This window comes from Rhinatrema bivittatum, chromosome 2 (genome assembly GCF_901001135.1).
Source record: "Rhinatrema bivittatum chromosome 2, aRhiBiv1.1, whole genome shotgun sequence".
NCBI classification, from domain to species: Eukaryota; Metazoa; Chordata; class Amphibia; order Gymnophiona; family Rhinatrematidae; genus Rhinatrema; species Rhinatrema bivittatum.
The window spans coordinates 579584138-579599599 of record NC_042616.1 but is presented as its reverse complement, the minus strand read 5'-3'; the positions used below and the strand labels follow the sequence as shown (position 1 = coordinate 579599599).

The 15462-nt window shown below is 41.4% G+C and overlaps 1 protein-coding gene across 9 annotated transcripts in view; it reads left to right on the top strand.

Annotated features, from left to right (window-relative positions):
- PTPRM (protein tyrosine phosphatase receptor type M) overlaps window positions 1-15462 on the top strand; it is a 1907823-nt gene that overhangs the window by 1821765 nt on the left and 70596 nt on the right. For all 9 annotated transcript variants that reach the window (XM_029591025.1, XM_029591024.1, XM_029591022.1 and 6 more), the window contains one exon: window positions 8152-8283. In XM_029591025.1, coding sequence (XP_029446885.1) covers window positions 8152-8283 — 132 coding nt within the window. The remainder of the gene's footprint in view (window positions 1-8151; window positions 8284-15462) is intronic.

The following is a 15462-nucleotide window of genomic DNA, read 5'->3' as shown; positions in this document are numbered from 1 at the left end:
TGGCAACAGGTCTCCATGCTTCCCTATTGTGCGCTTTGTTGCTACTCCTGTTCCAGTTCCAGTTCCTGCTCCAGCTCCTATTCCTGTTCCTGCTTATCTTCTGACAGACTTCCTTGGCTTTGACCTTTGCTCAGACTAGACCTCGCTTCTTGCCGCCTGCCTTCAACCCTTTGCTTGGACCTGACCCTGCCTCTAGCCACCAGCCTTGATCCTTCGTCTGGACCTGACTCTATAACAAAAATAAAAATGGTATTTGAGTCAATAAGGCTATTACCCATTTATGGAGTAGCCTCATGAGCAATACCGGCCATCTGTGTACAAGGAAAATACTCTCTTTGTTGATATTTTGATAATTTAAGAGAGGAGCTCTTTTGGGTTTTGTAATTCTTGGTGTGTACTATAAAGGCCAAATGGTCCATCTAGTCAGCCCAGCAAGGTGTTCAGGTGCTGCTGAACACCTTGCTGCTCCATGCACTTTACTCCCATGCCTTCTGTTTAGGGTTGTAACCAACACTCTGGGCAAGTTACCCTCTCGCCTTCTTGTTCAGGGTTGTAATTGCCGCTCCATGTAGATTACACACGTTCCGAAAAGTTACCATATTACCCCAGTACTTCATTTTTATCCTCTGTTTATCCCATGCCCTCTTGAAGGTGACTGAGTTCACTACTTATTTCAGGAGTGCCTGCCAGGCATCTACCACCCTTTCTATGAAAAATATTTCTTGATGTTTTTCCTGCATCTACCATCCTAGAGTTTCATGTCATGGCCCCTAGTTCTGCAGCTTCCTTTCCATTGGAAAATGTTTATCTCTTGTACATGTTAATAACCTTTCAGATATTCAAAAGTCCGTATCATATCCCTCCTGTCTCTCCTCTCCTCTCTATGGTACACATATTTAGGTCCTCAAGTCTCCTCTGGTAGATCCCACACAACTTTGGTTGCCTCTCTCTGGACTGCTTTTATCCTGTCTCTATCCTTTTTGAGATACAGCCTCTAGAACTGAACACAGTCCTCCAGGTGAGGCATCACAAGTGAACTATTCAAGGGCATTATCACCTTTCTCCTGCTACTCATGCCTCTCTCTGTGCAGTCCAGCATCCCTCTGGCCCTCTGGCCCTACTCACTGCCTTATCACACTGCCATTGAATCTTAACTGCCAAGCCTTCAACCACTCTTCAAACTTAGTTAGATCACTTCTCATTCCTTTTACTCCTTCAGGGGTGTCCAGTCTATTGCAGATCTTTGTGTCATCCGCAAAAATAAAAATTTTTCCTTCAAACCCCTCCGTAATATCATTCACAAACATACTGAACAGAACTGGCCGCAAACTGATCTACTATGCTAATCACCTGTCTCTCCTCAGAGTGACTTCTATTTAACATTACCCTCTGTCGTCTATCAGTCAACCTGTTTCTAATCCAGTTCACTATCTTGGGACCCACTTCCAGACTACTCATTTAGAGGCTGATGTAATAAGTACTTATTACATGCTAAAATTTTTACTCCCATTTTAGCATGGGCTGTTCAGTGCTAACATAACTGCAATACATAACTGGTTTTAGTGCTAAAAAAAAACCCATAGTAAAACAGGAGTAAAAAGTCACAACAAAATTAGTTTATTAGCTGTTACCCTGCAGCAAGGAAGCATGCTAGTGGGAAGGCTGCCTAATGTACCTTCTTTTACTACTGGAAATTTAACTTCTCGTCATAAGCAGGAGCTAAACTTCCCACAGTGAAAGAAGGCTTCCTAACCCCCTTCCCAATGACCGGGCAGGTGAGTCCTCCCTTCCTCCCCGAGCTGGCTGAACCCCTCCCTCCTACCTCCCTTAAAAAAACAAAATTAGCCAGTCCAAGTAGAACTCCCACCTTCTTACCTTTAAAGGTGCCAATTTAAGCTGGAACTAGGACAAAGCCCCTCTCACCCAGCTGCCTGCTTTTAAAACAATAAAATAGTCCATAGCCCTCCAAATCCTACCCCCAACCCCAGGGAACCCCAACCCAAGCAGACTTCACTTGCTCAAACAGGACTGTTCCCTCCTGAGAGCTGATTGATCCTTCCACTTCCACTTTCAGAATTCTGAAAGGGGAAGGAGTGAATAAATTAATATTAAGTGTCTATATCCTACCAATACTTAATATTAATTTATTCATAAAAACATGCCTTACTGGGTCAGACCAAGGATCCATCAAGGCCAGCATCCTGTTTTCAACAGTGGCCAATCCAGGCCATAAGAGCCTGGCAAGTACCCAAAAACTAAGTCTATTGCATGTTACTGTTGCTAGTAATAGCAATGGCTATTCTCTAAGTCAACTTAATTAATAGCAGGACTTCTCCTCCAAGAACTTATCCAATACTTTTTTAAACACAGCTATACTAACTGCACTAACCACATCCTCTGGCAACAAATTCCAGAGTTTAATTGTGCGTGAGTAAAAAAGAACTTTCTCCGATTAGTTTTAAATGTGCCACATGCTAACTTCATGGAGTGCCCCCTAGTCTTTCTATTATCCGAAGGAGTAAATAACCGATTCACATCTACCCATTCTAGATCTCTCATGATTTTAAATACCTCTATCATATCCCCCCTCAGCCATCTCTTCTCCAAGCTGAAAAGTCCTAACATCTTTAGTCTTTCCTCATAGGGGAGCTGTTCCATTCCCCTTATGATTTTGGTAGCCCTTCTCTGTACCTTCTCCATTGCAATTATATCTTTTTTAGATGCGGCGACCAGAATTGTACACAGTATTCAAGGTGGGGTCTCACCATGGAGCGGTACAGAGGCATTATGACATGTTCCATTTTATTTCTAATAATTCCCAACATTCTGTTTGCTTTTTTGACTGCCGCAGCTCACTGAACTGACAATTTCAATGTGTTATCCACTATGACGCCTAGATCTCTTTCTTGGGTTGTAGCACCTAATATGGAACCTAACATTGTGTAACTATAGCATAGGTTATTTTTCCCTATATGCATCACCTTGCACTTATCTACATTAAATTTCATCTGCCATTTTCATGCCCAATTTTCCAGTCTCACAAGGTCTTCCTGCAATTTATCACAATCTGCTTGTGATTTAACTACTCTGAACAATTTTGTTTCATCTGCAAATTTGATTATCTCACTCATTGTATTTCTTTCCAGATCATGTATAAATATATTGAAAAATAAGGGTCCCAAAACAGATCCGTGAGGCACTCCACTACCCACTCCCTTCCACTGAGAAAATTGTCCATTAAATACTACTCTCTGTTTCCTATCTTTTAGTCAGTTTGCAATCCATGAAAGGACATCGCCACCTATCCCATGACTTTTTACTTTTACGAGAAGCCTCTCATGAGGAACTTTGTCAAACGCCTTCTGAAAATCCAAGTATACTACATCTACCGATTCACCTTTATCCACATGTTTATTAACTCCTTCAAAAAAGTGAAGCAGATTTGTGAGGCAAGACTTGCCTTGGGTAAAGCCATGCTGACTTTGTTCTATTAAACCATGTCTTTCTATATGTTCTGTGATTTTGATGTTTAGAACACTTTCCACTATTTTTCCTGGCACTGAAGTCAGGCTAACCGGTCTGTAGTTTCCCAGATCGCCCCTGGAGCCCTTTTTAAATATTGGGGTTACATTAGCTATCCTCCTTCCTTCAGAACTCTGGGGTGTATACCATCCGGTCCAGGTGATTTACTACTCTTCAGTTTGTCAATCAAGTCTACCACATCTTCTAGGTTCACCGTGATTTGGTTCAGTCCATCTGAATCATTACCCATGAAAACCTTCTCCAGTGCGGGTACCTCCCCAATATCCTCTTCAGTAAACACCGAAGGAAAGAAATCATTTATTCTTTCCGCGATGGCCTTATCTTCTCTAAGTGCCCCTTTAACCCCTCGATCATCTAACGATCTAACTGACTCCCTCACAGGCTTTCTGCTTCGGATATATTTAAAAAGGTTTTTGGGCTGAGTTTTTGCCTCTACAGCCAACTTCTTTTCAAATTCTCTCTTAGCCTGTCTTATCAATGTCTTACATTTAACTTGCCAACGTTTATGCATTATCCTATTTTCTTCTGTTGGATCCTTCTTCCAATTTTTGAATGAAGATCTTTTGGCTAAAATAGATTCTTTCACCTCCCCTTTTAACCATGCCGGTAATCGTTTTGCCTTCTTTCCACCTTTCTTAATGTGTGGAATACATCTGGATCTTGCTTCTAGAATGGTATTTTTTTAACAATGACCACGTCTCTTGCACATTTTTTACTTTTGTAGCTGCTCCTTTCAGTTTTTTTCTAACAATTTTTCTCATTTTATCAAAGTTTCCCTTTTGAAAGTTTAGCACTAGCGTGCACTGTACTGTATCGGCCCATAGCTGCCTTACAGACTATTAAAAATAAACACACTAACTACTGCTTATTAGCTGTCTTACTGACTGACTATTTAAAAATACAAACAGCCTAACTTCAGTTTATTCCCTGCCTATTAAAAGCACAAACACACTAAATAATATTCCCAAATAGTTAACTTCATCCCAATACTTTTAAAAAAGAAAATTTCCCAAGCAAAAACTTACTGATTCCTTTCAGCCACCAGCAAGGTGATACTCTCCTCTCAGTGCTCCCACTGTCTGCTGATTGGTCTCTCCACTGTCAGCTGTCAGTGAAATGTTTCAAAATGTTGTCCTTTCAGAATTATGAAAGGGAAATTGGTCCTATCACTGGCAGCTGATAGTGGAGGGACCAGTCAACTGCCAATTACTGAGCAGCCCTGCCACAAGGAGTAAGGTCTTTTGGGGCTTGGTTCCCTGGGAGTGGGGGAGGATTTGGAAGTCTCAGAGCTTTTTTTATTTATTTATTTATTTTTAAAGCAGGCAGATGAGTGGAGAGGGTTCGGCCCATTTACATCAGCCCTATGGGTGGGAGTTTACTGCTTCACCCCCCTAATTTTTATGGGTGAGATGGAGGGGTTTCTGCCACTCGGTGTCTGGGCTTTAAATTTAGGTATGTGTGTGGGCAGGAGGGATTTTTAGCATCCGTTTTGGATTAATGGCATGTAAAATGGCCAGTAAATAAAATAAAATGCTGTTTAGTGTACTTTTTTTTACTCCAGGTTTATTTGCATGTCAGCATCCTGCGGGGACCCCTGTTTTTACCATGAGCATTAAATAAAACCCCTTCTAAAATTTAACTCCAATGATAGCGCAGGTTGTATTACATCAACCATATTATTCATGAGCCTCTTATAAGGGACAATGTCAAAAGCTTTGCTTAAATCTAAGTAAAGCACATCTAATGCATCCATAATCGAAAAACAATAACTAATTTTTTATTCTTCCACAAAGATTGTTGTTGAAAATTCCTAGTTTGCTCTTGCTTAGACTAGTTGAGATATTAGACCTTACTTATGGAATTCTATGCCTGAGGAGCTAAGAAGTATATTATGATGGTAAATAACTTAATGACAGTATATAAAAACTCTTAAATAAATAAATAACTAAATAAATGACTATTTATCATTTCAGAAATTTTGTAAGACATGGCTTTGAGATGTAGCTTTCTCAGATATTCAATAAAATCTGTCAGTAGGGCATTTTATTCAGGGTTCATAATGTAATCCTGAATTGTTGATTTGACTTTATTCTGACCATAATTCCTTAAGGTTTGTCATTAAATGTTAGCTTGTATTTTGTTCATTATGTTTTATTTATTTTGGTTGCATTATGCAATGAATTTCAGGATTACTTATCTTTGTTTCTTTTATCTGGGTTTGTATTTTACAGTTTTTGTTACTGGTTTATTTTATCTATTTTATAAATTTGCTTCTTCTTCTGTACACCAGTCTGAGTTTTGGTGGTTAATGTGTTTGAATAAATAAAATCAACTTTATATGAGTAGTTTTTGTGAGATAATTTTCAAAGTGAATTTATATGCGTAAATTCCCTTTGAAAATTAGTGAAACTTAGGCAAGGAACAGCCTACAAATTCATGCAGCCCGTTATCAAATTATCTCCTTTATGCCTTTTGTTTTTACCATGTCATTTCCTCACTCTCACTTCTTTCATGTCTTTTACCCAACTCACTAAAGCCCATTTCTCCCCCTTTCAAATGGGACTCTTCCCTCAACTGCCTCTAGACTCTGTTCTTCTTTTTCTCTCCTAATCTCTCACACTTTGCTATTCTCATCCTGTCATCCCTTCCCAATATTTCATCCACCCTTCTGATTCCCTTCTTCTCTAACTCCTTCTTTCATTACTCCTCCCCATCCCTCCTCTCAGCATTTTATCAACACTCTCACTCCCTCCTCCTCAGATATCTCCTTCCGTACACTCACCACGTCATCCCTCCTTTCTTCCCTCCCCATTCCCTACTCTAGCTATAGTTGATACCTGCTTCTCACCTGCTCCTCCAGATGCTAACTCTTCTGCACGGTGACCCCTTCAGGTGATGATCCCTGTACCACCACCCACCGGCATTGTTCCTCCTTTCTCCAAAATGTTGCTTCCTCCTTCCCCCTACATCCTCCTGCACATCTATAGCCTCCAGCCACTGCTGCTTGAGTCTTGCACTAAAGGCCAGAAAAATTAGTATCGGCACTGGCAGGAGGGCAAAATTCAGTGGCCTAGTGGGAATAGAGAAAGACGGAGAGAGTGTACTGCAAGGAAAGTGGGGAGCGGGAGAGTGTGTGGCAAGTACTGGAGTGGTTGTTTCTATCTTCTCCATGCTGCTTAAGATCATAAGAAATTGCCATACTGGGTCAGACCAAGGCTCCATCAAGCCCAGCATCCTGTCTCCAACAGTGGCCCATGTGGGGAAGGACTAGGTCGCAACCCAAGATCTTTTCCAATGTCTTTCTTTTCTTGCTGCCTCACAGATCAACTTTCCTTCTAATCCTCAACCTCAAAGTGTGCAGAAACCATGATAGGAAGGCCTGTGAGGACTCCAGGTGTGTCTTCCCTGAGTGGTCACTTTTGCTTCCCCAAGATAGTGATTGTTTGGGTGGGGGAGGAAATGGGTTAGGTGGGGGTGTGGAGGTGTCTTCCATAATAAAGTAATAGAATTTGTGAGAGAATCTGTTTTCTGAAAATACTGACCCAATATTTTGGGTTTTCAAACTCATTCAAAATATTCCCGTTTTCTTCTTGTAAACCAAATTTTATGACTTTTCACTCCTTTTTTTAGTGTTATTTGCCCCCAAATGGATGAACAGAGAGATAGACATGGATTCCTTTTACATAATTCTTTCAAGCATTCTGTATATTGGAAAGCTTAAAAAGGACAGGGCAAAATTGTATAAATGACTGTAAATAGCAGCAAAGTGACACATAATTGCCTAGATATGTTTCAAAATACTTCTTTCCATGCATGCTAGCTTTTAAAATCAAACTACACCCTTTTCAAATGCATAAAAAATGTCATTTGCAAAAGAGTAATTCATATTTTTATCTAAGGCTTTTAAATCTCATTTTACTGGATTAACGAAGTTACTTAAAAGGTTCAGTGCCCATCTTTAGTTCATACTTGATCAGGGCACAGTAAAAATAGATAAAAATTGTGAAGTGCATGAATCATCATCTGCATATTTCCAGGTCTTCAGCTTCATTAATCAATCTGTTAACAACTGTTGGGTAATATTGTGAGGAGAAAAAAAAACACAACGCCCATTGGTCTGTGAGTAGCCACATTCATGGTATAAAAAATAAGCATCTCAATGCAAATATAATTTGTATACTAAGCAGATGGTTACTTGAAAGTTATGGCGCATACACTCACAATTTTTCAGCATCAACTTTTAGCATCAGAAGTGTGTTTTAGGCTGTGGTAGACTCTGAACAATTTGTAAGCCCTCCCCAAAGCATAGTATACAGTGGAGAGTTCTGGTAGCAGTGTTAGTGCTGGAGAAAACTGATTATTTGCAGTTTGTGATAACCTTTTAACTGATTAACATAAGAATTAGCCACAGATGTTACTGGCAGGTGTCTGAAGAAAGAACACATGCACAGAAGTGCAGCTTTGAAGAAGTATTATGCCAGTCCTATGAAAGGTATCGCAGTTGACAAAAGAGTGAAGGACATTGTTGAGTGCAATGATGCAGTGTACAGCATTTTAATCTTTTGAATTGCAGTTGAATGGATACATTTCCTTTTGTTACTATTTCAGAGCTATAAACAGCCTTCAGCTTTCATAGTTACCCAGCATCCCTTGCCAAATACAGTCAAAGACTTCTGGCGACTGGTCCTGGACTACCACTGCACGTCGATAGTTATGCTCAATGATGTCGATCCTGCACAGGTAAGGCGCTGAAATTATTCCAAGGAAAAAGCCTGCAGGTTACAGCTAGGGCGATATTCAAAAGATCTAGGTTCTTAAGTTAAGGAGTTGGACACATAGATCTTCCTAAATTAAGCTTTCCCTCTGCTGTGCACGCGAGTTTAGGCTCTTGTTTTTACTAGCCACCTAAAAAGTGGGTGGGGTGGGGATCATATGAGTTGGGAGCTCGGCGCTGATTTCCATTGCCATTTCCCAAAATTAGGAAACTAAATGTAGGTGAATGAGCAGCAGGCCTAAATATAGGTTCCTGTTAATTTAGGCTCCTAAGTTAAGTCCTTAAAATAGTGCCTACATTTTAAGTGCTTAGCGTTTTTTTTGAATTGTGGCCTCTAAGGGGGTTATTTTATAATAGCTAATATTATGTTTTTGAACTCTAATGAGCCTCAGTCACACCAATTTTCAAAACCAATGTAAAATTCACTTTGAAAATGATCCCATGAAAACTATCTGCACTACTCATACTCAAGATTTACAACTTCTGTTTGCACCTGCTGCTTATACATGCTATTTGTGCGGGAATGTTTTCAGGGACATTTATGCATATACATTTCAAAATCAAAAAAGTATTTGCATAAATGCAGGCTCCATCAACACCCCCCCCCCTTCCAGAATGCCTCTACCCAGTGTGTTTAAAATTACACACATGCAGATTGTATCTGCATAACTTTAAACACATATTAGCAAGGCAATTTTCATAAGGGTTGTTCTTGCAGGTAAAGCACTATTTTACACCCCGAACTCTCTTTCAAATTATCCTTCCTGCCTTTAAGCAATACCATACACTCTTTTAAATTAACTTTCCAAAATGAGTTTTCAAAACAGCATTTAAGAGATACTTCGGATGTCATGAGGCATAGCCTAGAGGTTAAGAAGTGGAGAAATAAAATCATTCCCAAGATAACCCTATCTCCTGTACATTTCTATCCCCTGTACATTTCTTTTCCTTATGTATCCATTTTCACCCTCCCCCCGCCCCCTCCTTTGTCTCGTCTACCCATACCCCTCCCTCCCTCCCCTATTTATCTCGTTAATTGCCCTGTTACTGCATTTATGTTTCATTCTGTTCCTTGTAAAGGCTTTGCCTATATATTTGTGGTTGTAAGTTATCTGTAAACCGGCACGATGTGCAAACGGTTGACGGTATATAAAATAAATAAATAAATAAATAAATAAATAAAATCTCCACACGAACCTTGCATGATCTTCCTAGTCAAACAGGTTCACAAGCTCCACTTTCAGTCATGCTCTCATATGCTTTTCTTTCTATTTCTGGAACAGTAATTTGAGCTTAAGGTTAGGTGGTGTTTTCCAAAGAGCACTGCTATAAACACTCCAGTCACTGCACTTTAGAAATATGCAAGTCATTACTTCAAAGGCGGCAACTGTGCAAATGATTTCAGTCTTGAAAACAGCATTTCAGCCTTTCAAAGGGAATAATGGATATAGCATTACCATGACCTAATTATTGTGGAGTAAACTTAGACACAGAGCTAAAGAGGCTTATCCAAGGTCATATTCAGAGATTGTGGCACGGGCAAGAATAGAAGCTAGGGCAGAAGCCATGACTCGTGGTCATGCATCCTAACCATTCACACACTTATGCTAGACAGAACTGTCAGAAAATAATCACTGTCTGCAAACACCAAAATTCTGTATCTTGGTCAAATTATTTGTAACTTTTTCAAGATCAAAATACAACAACCAAATATTCAGTAGACCAGACTTTCAACACTTGGTTTATTTGCAGAGAACAGGAAAATACTCAGGAGGAATATTGGCTTTTTAGGAAGCCCTAAGCACAACATATAAATCTATAGTCTAAGAAATAGTACTTTGATGATTTAGAGCCCACATATGCTAAAATCCACAGATACGTTTTAACCACAGGCTTTACCCCAAATTTTCAAAGCGGATTTATACACATAAATCCACTTGGAAAATTAGCAGGTGAATATGGAACCAATGTTAACAGTCATTGACATGTACGTGGTACACACCTTATTAAAGTCAAGTTCTTTTGTAGCTTGACTTAGAAAAAGTATGGATAATAGCCATTTCAATAATATACGTCTCTGCAATTATAGAAACCACTTGTTATTCATGTGCTAGTGGCCGTCCTTTTTATTAGGCACTCATTGGCGACACAAGAGGTGAGCCCACTCACTCTCTCTGACTATTCAGGTTAATGTAGCTATTCTGAAATGTCTAGTCTATAATGTAATCCTTCTAAAGAATCCCCCAACAATAGCAGACTATACACTTATGCCTCTTTCTGTGGCTGTATGGTGCTTGATAGTTTTTATGTAGTGCAATAGTACATATTGCTTCTGAACAAAATGAGTGATTGCAGAACAACCACATGTCCCAGGAGTCCTATTTTGAAGGAATGAATTGAAAGCCACTTTTCTGAAGTGTGATTGTTTTTTTTTTTTGTTTGGTTGGATTCTAATTGCTTTCTTTTGTATTACCATGTGATATGTCAGTTATCCTCTACCAGTGTGCATTTGTTGCCACTGCTAAGAGGAATGGTGCAAAGCTATCTTGAGTTAGGCTCACTCTGCTCTAAATGTGTTTTCATTCTATCAATGGACAATGTTTGGCACTTCCCCACTCTCATTCCATTACCAATATTTAACATATATATGCAAATTTAATATGACAGCAGTTATTCTGGAAAAGTATTTGATGGACCGGAAAAAGAATGCTACTGATTATTTTTTTTGTGGGTAATCTATGTGGGGCTAATTAGAACTTCCTTTCCTGAGCCATGCTGATGGCTCATTGACCATATGGAAGGGCCCAGGTTTGACTCCTGGCTCAGATATTCCGCTCCCCAGGTTGGTTAGGGATGTTTTATAGGCAATATTCATAGCTCCTGCAGGAGGAATCCTAACCATGTAATGGTGACACCTAGTGGCCAAATATAGGGATTCTGTGTTATGCATCCTGGCCGTGATAGGCCCATGCCTGGGGCTACTCACCCCAGGAATCCAGCTGCCAACTCTGGTTCACCCTTGCTCGCGGCGGTGGGCAGCCTCCTTGGTCCCCCGCTTGTGACTCCTGCGCAGTTCCTCCTTGCGCCCAGCGGGCCTCCGAGCGTGGACTACGGAGTGACGTCACCGTCCTGCTCCCTCTGGGCCCTGGCTTAGGCACGCGTGACTCGCACACTCTTAAAGGGGCTGCGGCGGGAAAGTAGCCCGCGGCCCCGGATGATGACACCACTGGGCCTCTGTATAAAAGGCAGGGCCCAGCCACTTGTTCCCTGCCTTGGCAACAGGTCTCCACGATTACTCATGTGCTCGTTCCTGGTTCCTGTTCCTGCCATCATTCCTGTCTCCTGTTTCTGTCGTCGTTCCTGTTCCTGCTTGTTCCCTTGTCTGCTCCTCGTACCCTTGGACTGATTCTCTGGTACTGACCCCTGCTTCACCTGGACTACGCTTGGACTGATTCTCTGGTATTGACCCCTGCTTCATCTGGACTACTTTTGATCTGATCTCCTGGCTCTGACCTCAGCTCCGCTTCTGGTACTTCGCCACCTGCCCTGACTCAAGCTTGCCTTGGACTCCCCTCGTATATCATACGGACCTGGCCTCTCAGGCTTTGGCCTAACTTTGCCTGGACGCCACCTGTCTTCCATTGTTCTGGTTGGCGTCCGGGTCTCTGGAACCCGGCCTCATCCGGACTGTCCTCGGCCCTCCAATACTTCTGCTGGTTTCTGGCGTACCCTTGTCTACATCAACTGGGAGTCATCACACGGAGGCCTGCCTAAGTCCAGCCGGCCCCGGCACCCAAGGGTTCAACCTAAGGGGAACGTGGACAGGTATTGGCAAAGCTCCAGTTGGCCTCCGTCTCCTGGCCTGCTCCCCCTTCCAATAGTGGGGAACCGTAGGGCTTGCCCTGCGGGTAGAATCAACCCCACCTCGGGCCAAGAATCCACCATCAGTGCAACATTCTGATTACCGGATTCTGGAAGGAAACCTGGTGCAAGGCCAGAGAGCCATAGACAGGCAATTTGGTACCTATGGCCAAATGAAAAAGTGCACCCTCACCCTGTACACAATGCACAAGACTATAAGCTCGGAGACTCTGTTAAATGTTTAATTTTAAACCTATCACTATTATTATTTATATGGGCTTGAAGTTTGGAATCTATATAGGATGGAACAGAACCCCATTATAAATCCTGCATCTCCATTTCTCTAAACATACTCTGCATCTGTAGAACCCCCACACCCTACCATCAACCTTGAGTGCAGAGCAGAACTAGGACATTTCCACTTATAACTCACCATACAAAAAAATCTACAAATTCTGGTATCATCTAATTAACAGTAACACAAATTTCCTCCACTTCCAGACTCTTTTTGAGGTAGCGCAAAATCCTACAAAAAACACATTCAAAACCTATTTGGCAAAATTATAATACTAAAACAGCACTAATGCCATTGACTCGAACAGCAACAACCCTACTTAGGAAAAGGCAGTGCTGCAAATATAGCAGTGAGCCTGAAACAACCAATACATCTTCTCTTGAGGGGAAAAAAAGACATGAAAAACAGATGCTATAAACTCAAAACCCAGAAATTAAACACTAGTACAATAACTCCCCTCTATCACACACGCTAAACAAAGACACACTCTAATCTAATACAGAATAAGGTCATAAGGGACTATACATTAGAAATTTAAACAACTAAAATGAGAAGCCAGAGTCAGAATACAGTGCAATGCCGGAAAAAAAGTAATGCATTTCTTCTGATACTGAGCAAAATATAAAAATAAAATGTATTTATTTAAAATATTTATGACACACCATAACACTGGAAGCGTTCAGGTTGTGGAACCCAATAATGATGTACAAGTTTAAAATTATACAGCACAAACCTAATATAACAAATAGGCTAAATAATTCAAAGGGTCATCATAACATCAAAGCAAATCAAACCAAAGAAATAAAATAAAATATGACTGACTTGGCTAAAATGTATCCCCTGCAAGGGGTAGGAAATTCAAAATCTTAGGTTTGTCCAGAAAAGCCCCAAACTTAGCTGGATAAACACATTTTGACCTCTAAATTTTTTTCTAATGTGATTGGTCCCAGTCTCTTTCCTACTTTTCTCTCATTGGTTTTTTTCTTAAGTAATTTTCCAGGGTCTCTTTTCCATTTTCCGTTTCTTCTCTTTCCTCTGGTCTTCATCATTTCTTCCTTTACATCTGTCTCTGGCATTAAAATCATCTCATTTTTCTTCATTTTTCTCATTCCTACCTCTCTATTTACTCATACCTAGATTTAACCTCTCTTCTTCACCCGCTCAGCCACCAGTTCTCCTTTTGCCAACCTTTTACTTCTCCAACTCTCCTCTCCATTGTCCCTTTCAGCCCTTCATCTCCTCCTCACTGGATTGTTCCTCTCATTAGCGATCTGGCTCATTTTTCTTTCCCAGCTTCCCATAACAACCACCCCTTTTCTGTCTCTCACCAACTCCTTCATCATCTCTACACTGACTTTCATTAGCTATCCCATCTCGTTCCTCCCAGTCATTTCTTTTTATTCTCATCCCCACCCAATCCTCTCCAATCACCCCTCTCATGTTTTGCTATCCATCCCCATATCTCTTTATCTTTTATTGTCTTGCACCCTCCTTGTCCCACCTCTGTGTATCGTACTCCTACTATCCTTCCCAGTCCTGAATTTCCTTCTTACCACCACCCATTTACCTACAGTTTTCCATCTCCCACTCTCACCTATCTTCACAGCTCATCTCCCACTCTCTGTCCTTCCAATGTAGTCTTCTCCCCCTCTGTCTTTCACCCACTCTGTTCCCCATTTACATCCTCTGTATTCTTTCTCCTCATCTATTCTCATCCTCTCACCATCCCAGCTCCTTCTCTGTCACACACCCTCTCTCGGGGCCACAGTACTTTCTTTTGTCTCTTACCCACTACTCATCCTCCCATTCTACCTCTTTCTGCTCCTACCTAGCCTTCCAATTTTATCCTAATCCAATGCTGCTCATCTCCTACATAGTCCTCCAGGTTCATTATACCATCTCTTGCCCCATCCCTACTCTTTAGCCCTATCTCACATCCCTAGTCCTGTCTCACAAACCCGCCAAACTACCCAGTCCATTTCACACTCCTTTACTCATATTCCCTAGTTCTGTATCCCATCCCACTTTGTATCACATCTGTTTCCTTTCTACAACATTCACGCTTATATCCCCCAGCTCCTAGTTTCATACTGACCAGACCTGCCCCCTCTCCCAACCCTCAAACTTACTTCCCCAGGCTTACATTCCCCCATTCTTTAATCTCACTCCTCCCATCCACCCCCTATCTCACAACTCCTATTCCCATATCACACCTCTCTGTTCATACTCCTTTGCTGCATACCTGAATGCATGTCTGGCAGTCCGAGCCCATGTAGACAGCAATAGAGCACACACATTCACTGTCTCTGCATGCATCTTCCACCTCCTCTCTCCAGTGCTTCCTTTCTAAGAAGTGTACCACAAGTTGGAGGAGGCAGGCACCCATAGAGAGAGAGAGATTTTCCTGGAAGATCCAGGAAACTTGTGCTGTCTCTCCTCCTCCCCCCCCCCCCCCCCCCCCACACACCAAATCCTTCCAAACTCCAATCAATCCAATCTCTGCGTCCCACTTCACCTCCCCCCCCCCCCCCCCCCACGAGCTCATCAGGAGGGATAAGGGAGAAAAGGTTAGCATTCATAAACTAGAAGAGATCGCAGAAAAGGAAGACAGGTGACAATATCTGGAAAAATGAAGAGAAGTTGGGAAAATAGTCAGGAATGTGAAAATTCAAATAGAAAGAAACTTAGCAAGCACGGTAAAGCAGGGGGACAAGGCTATTTTTAGATATGTTAGTGATAGAAGGACGTGCAAAAGTGGTATTGTGAGACTCAAAGGTGAAGGGGAGGGAAATGTAGAGGCTGATGAAGAAAAAGCAAAATTGCTTAACAAATATTTCTATTCAGTGTTCACTGTGGAAGGGCCTGGAGCTGAACCACATAAAACAAACACAAATAAGACTGCGAGTGAGGTAAACCTCAATTGTCACAACAGTATATTGCTGAGGAGCTAAATAAACTTAAAATAGATAAGGCAGTGGGGCCAGATAGG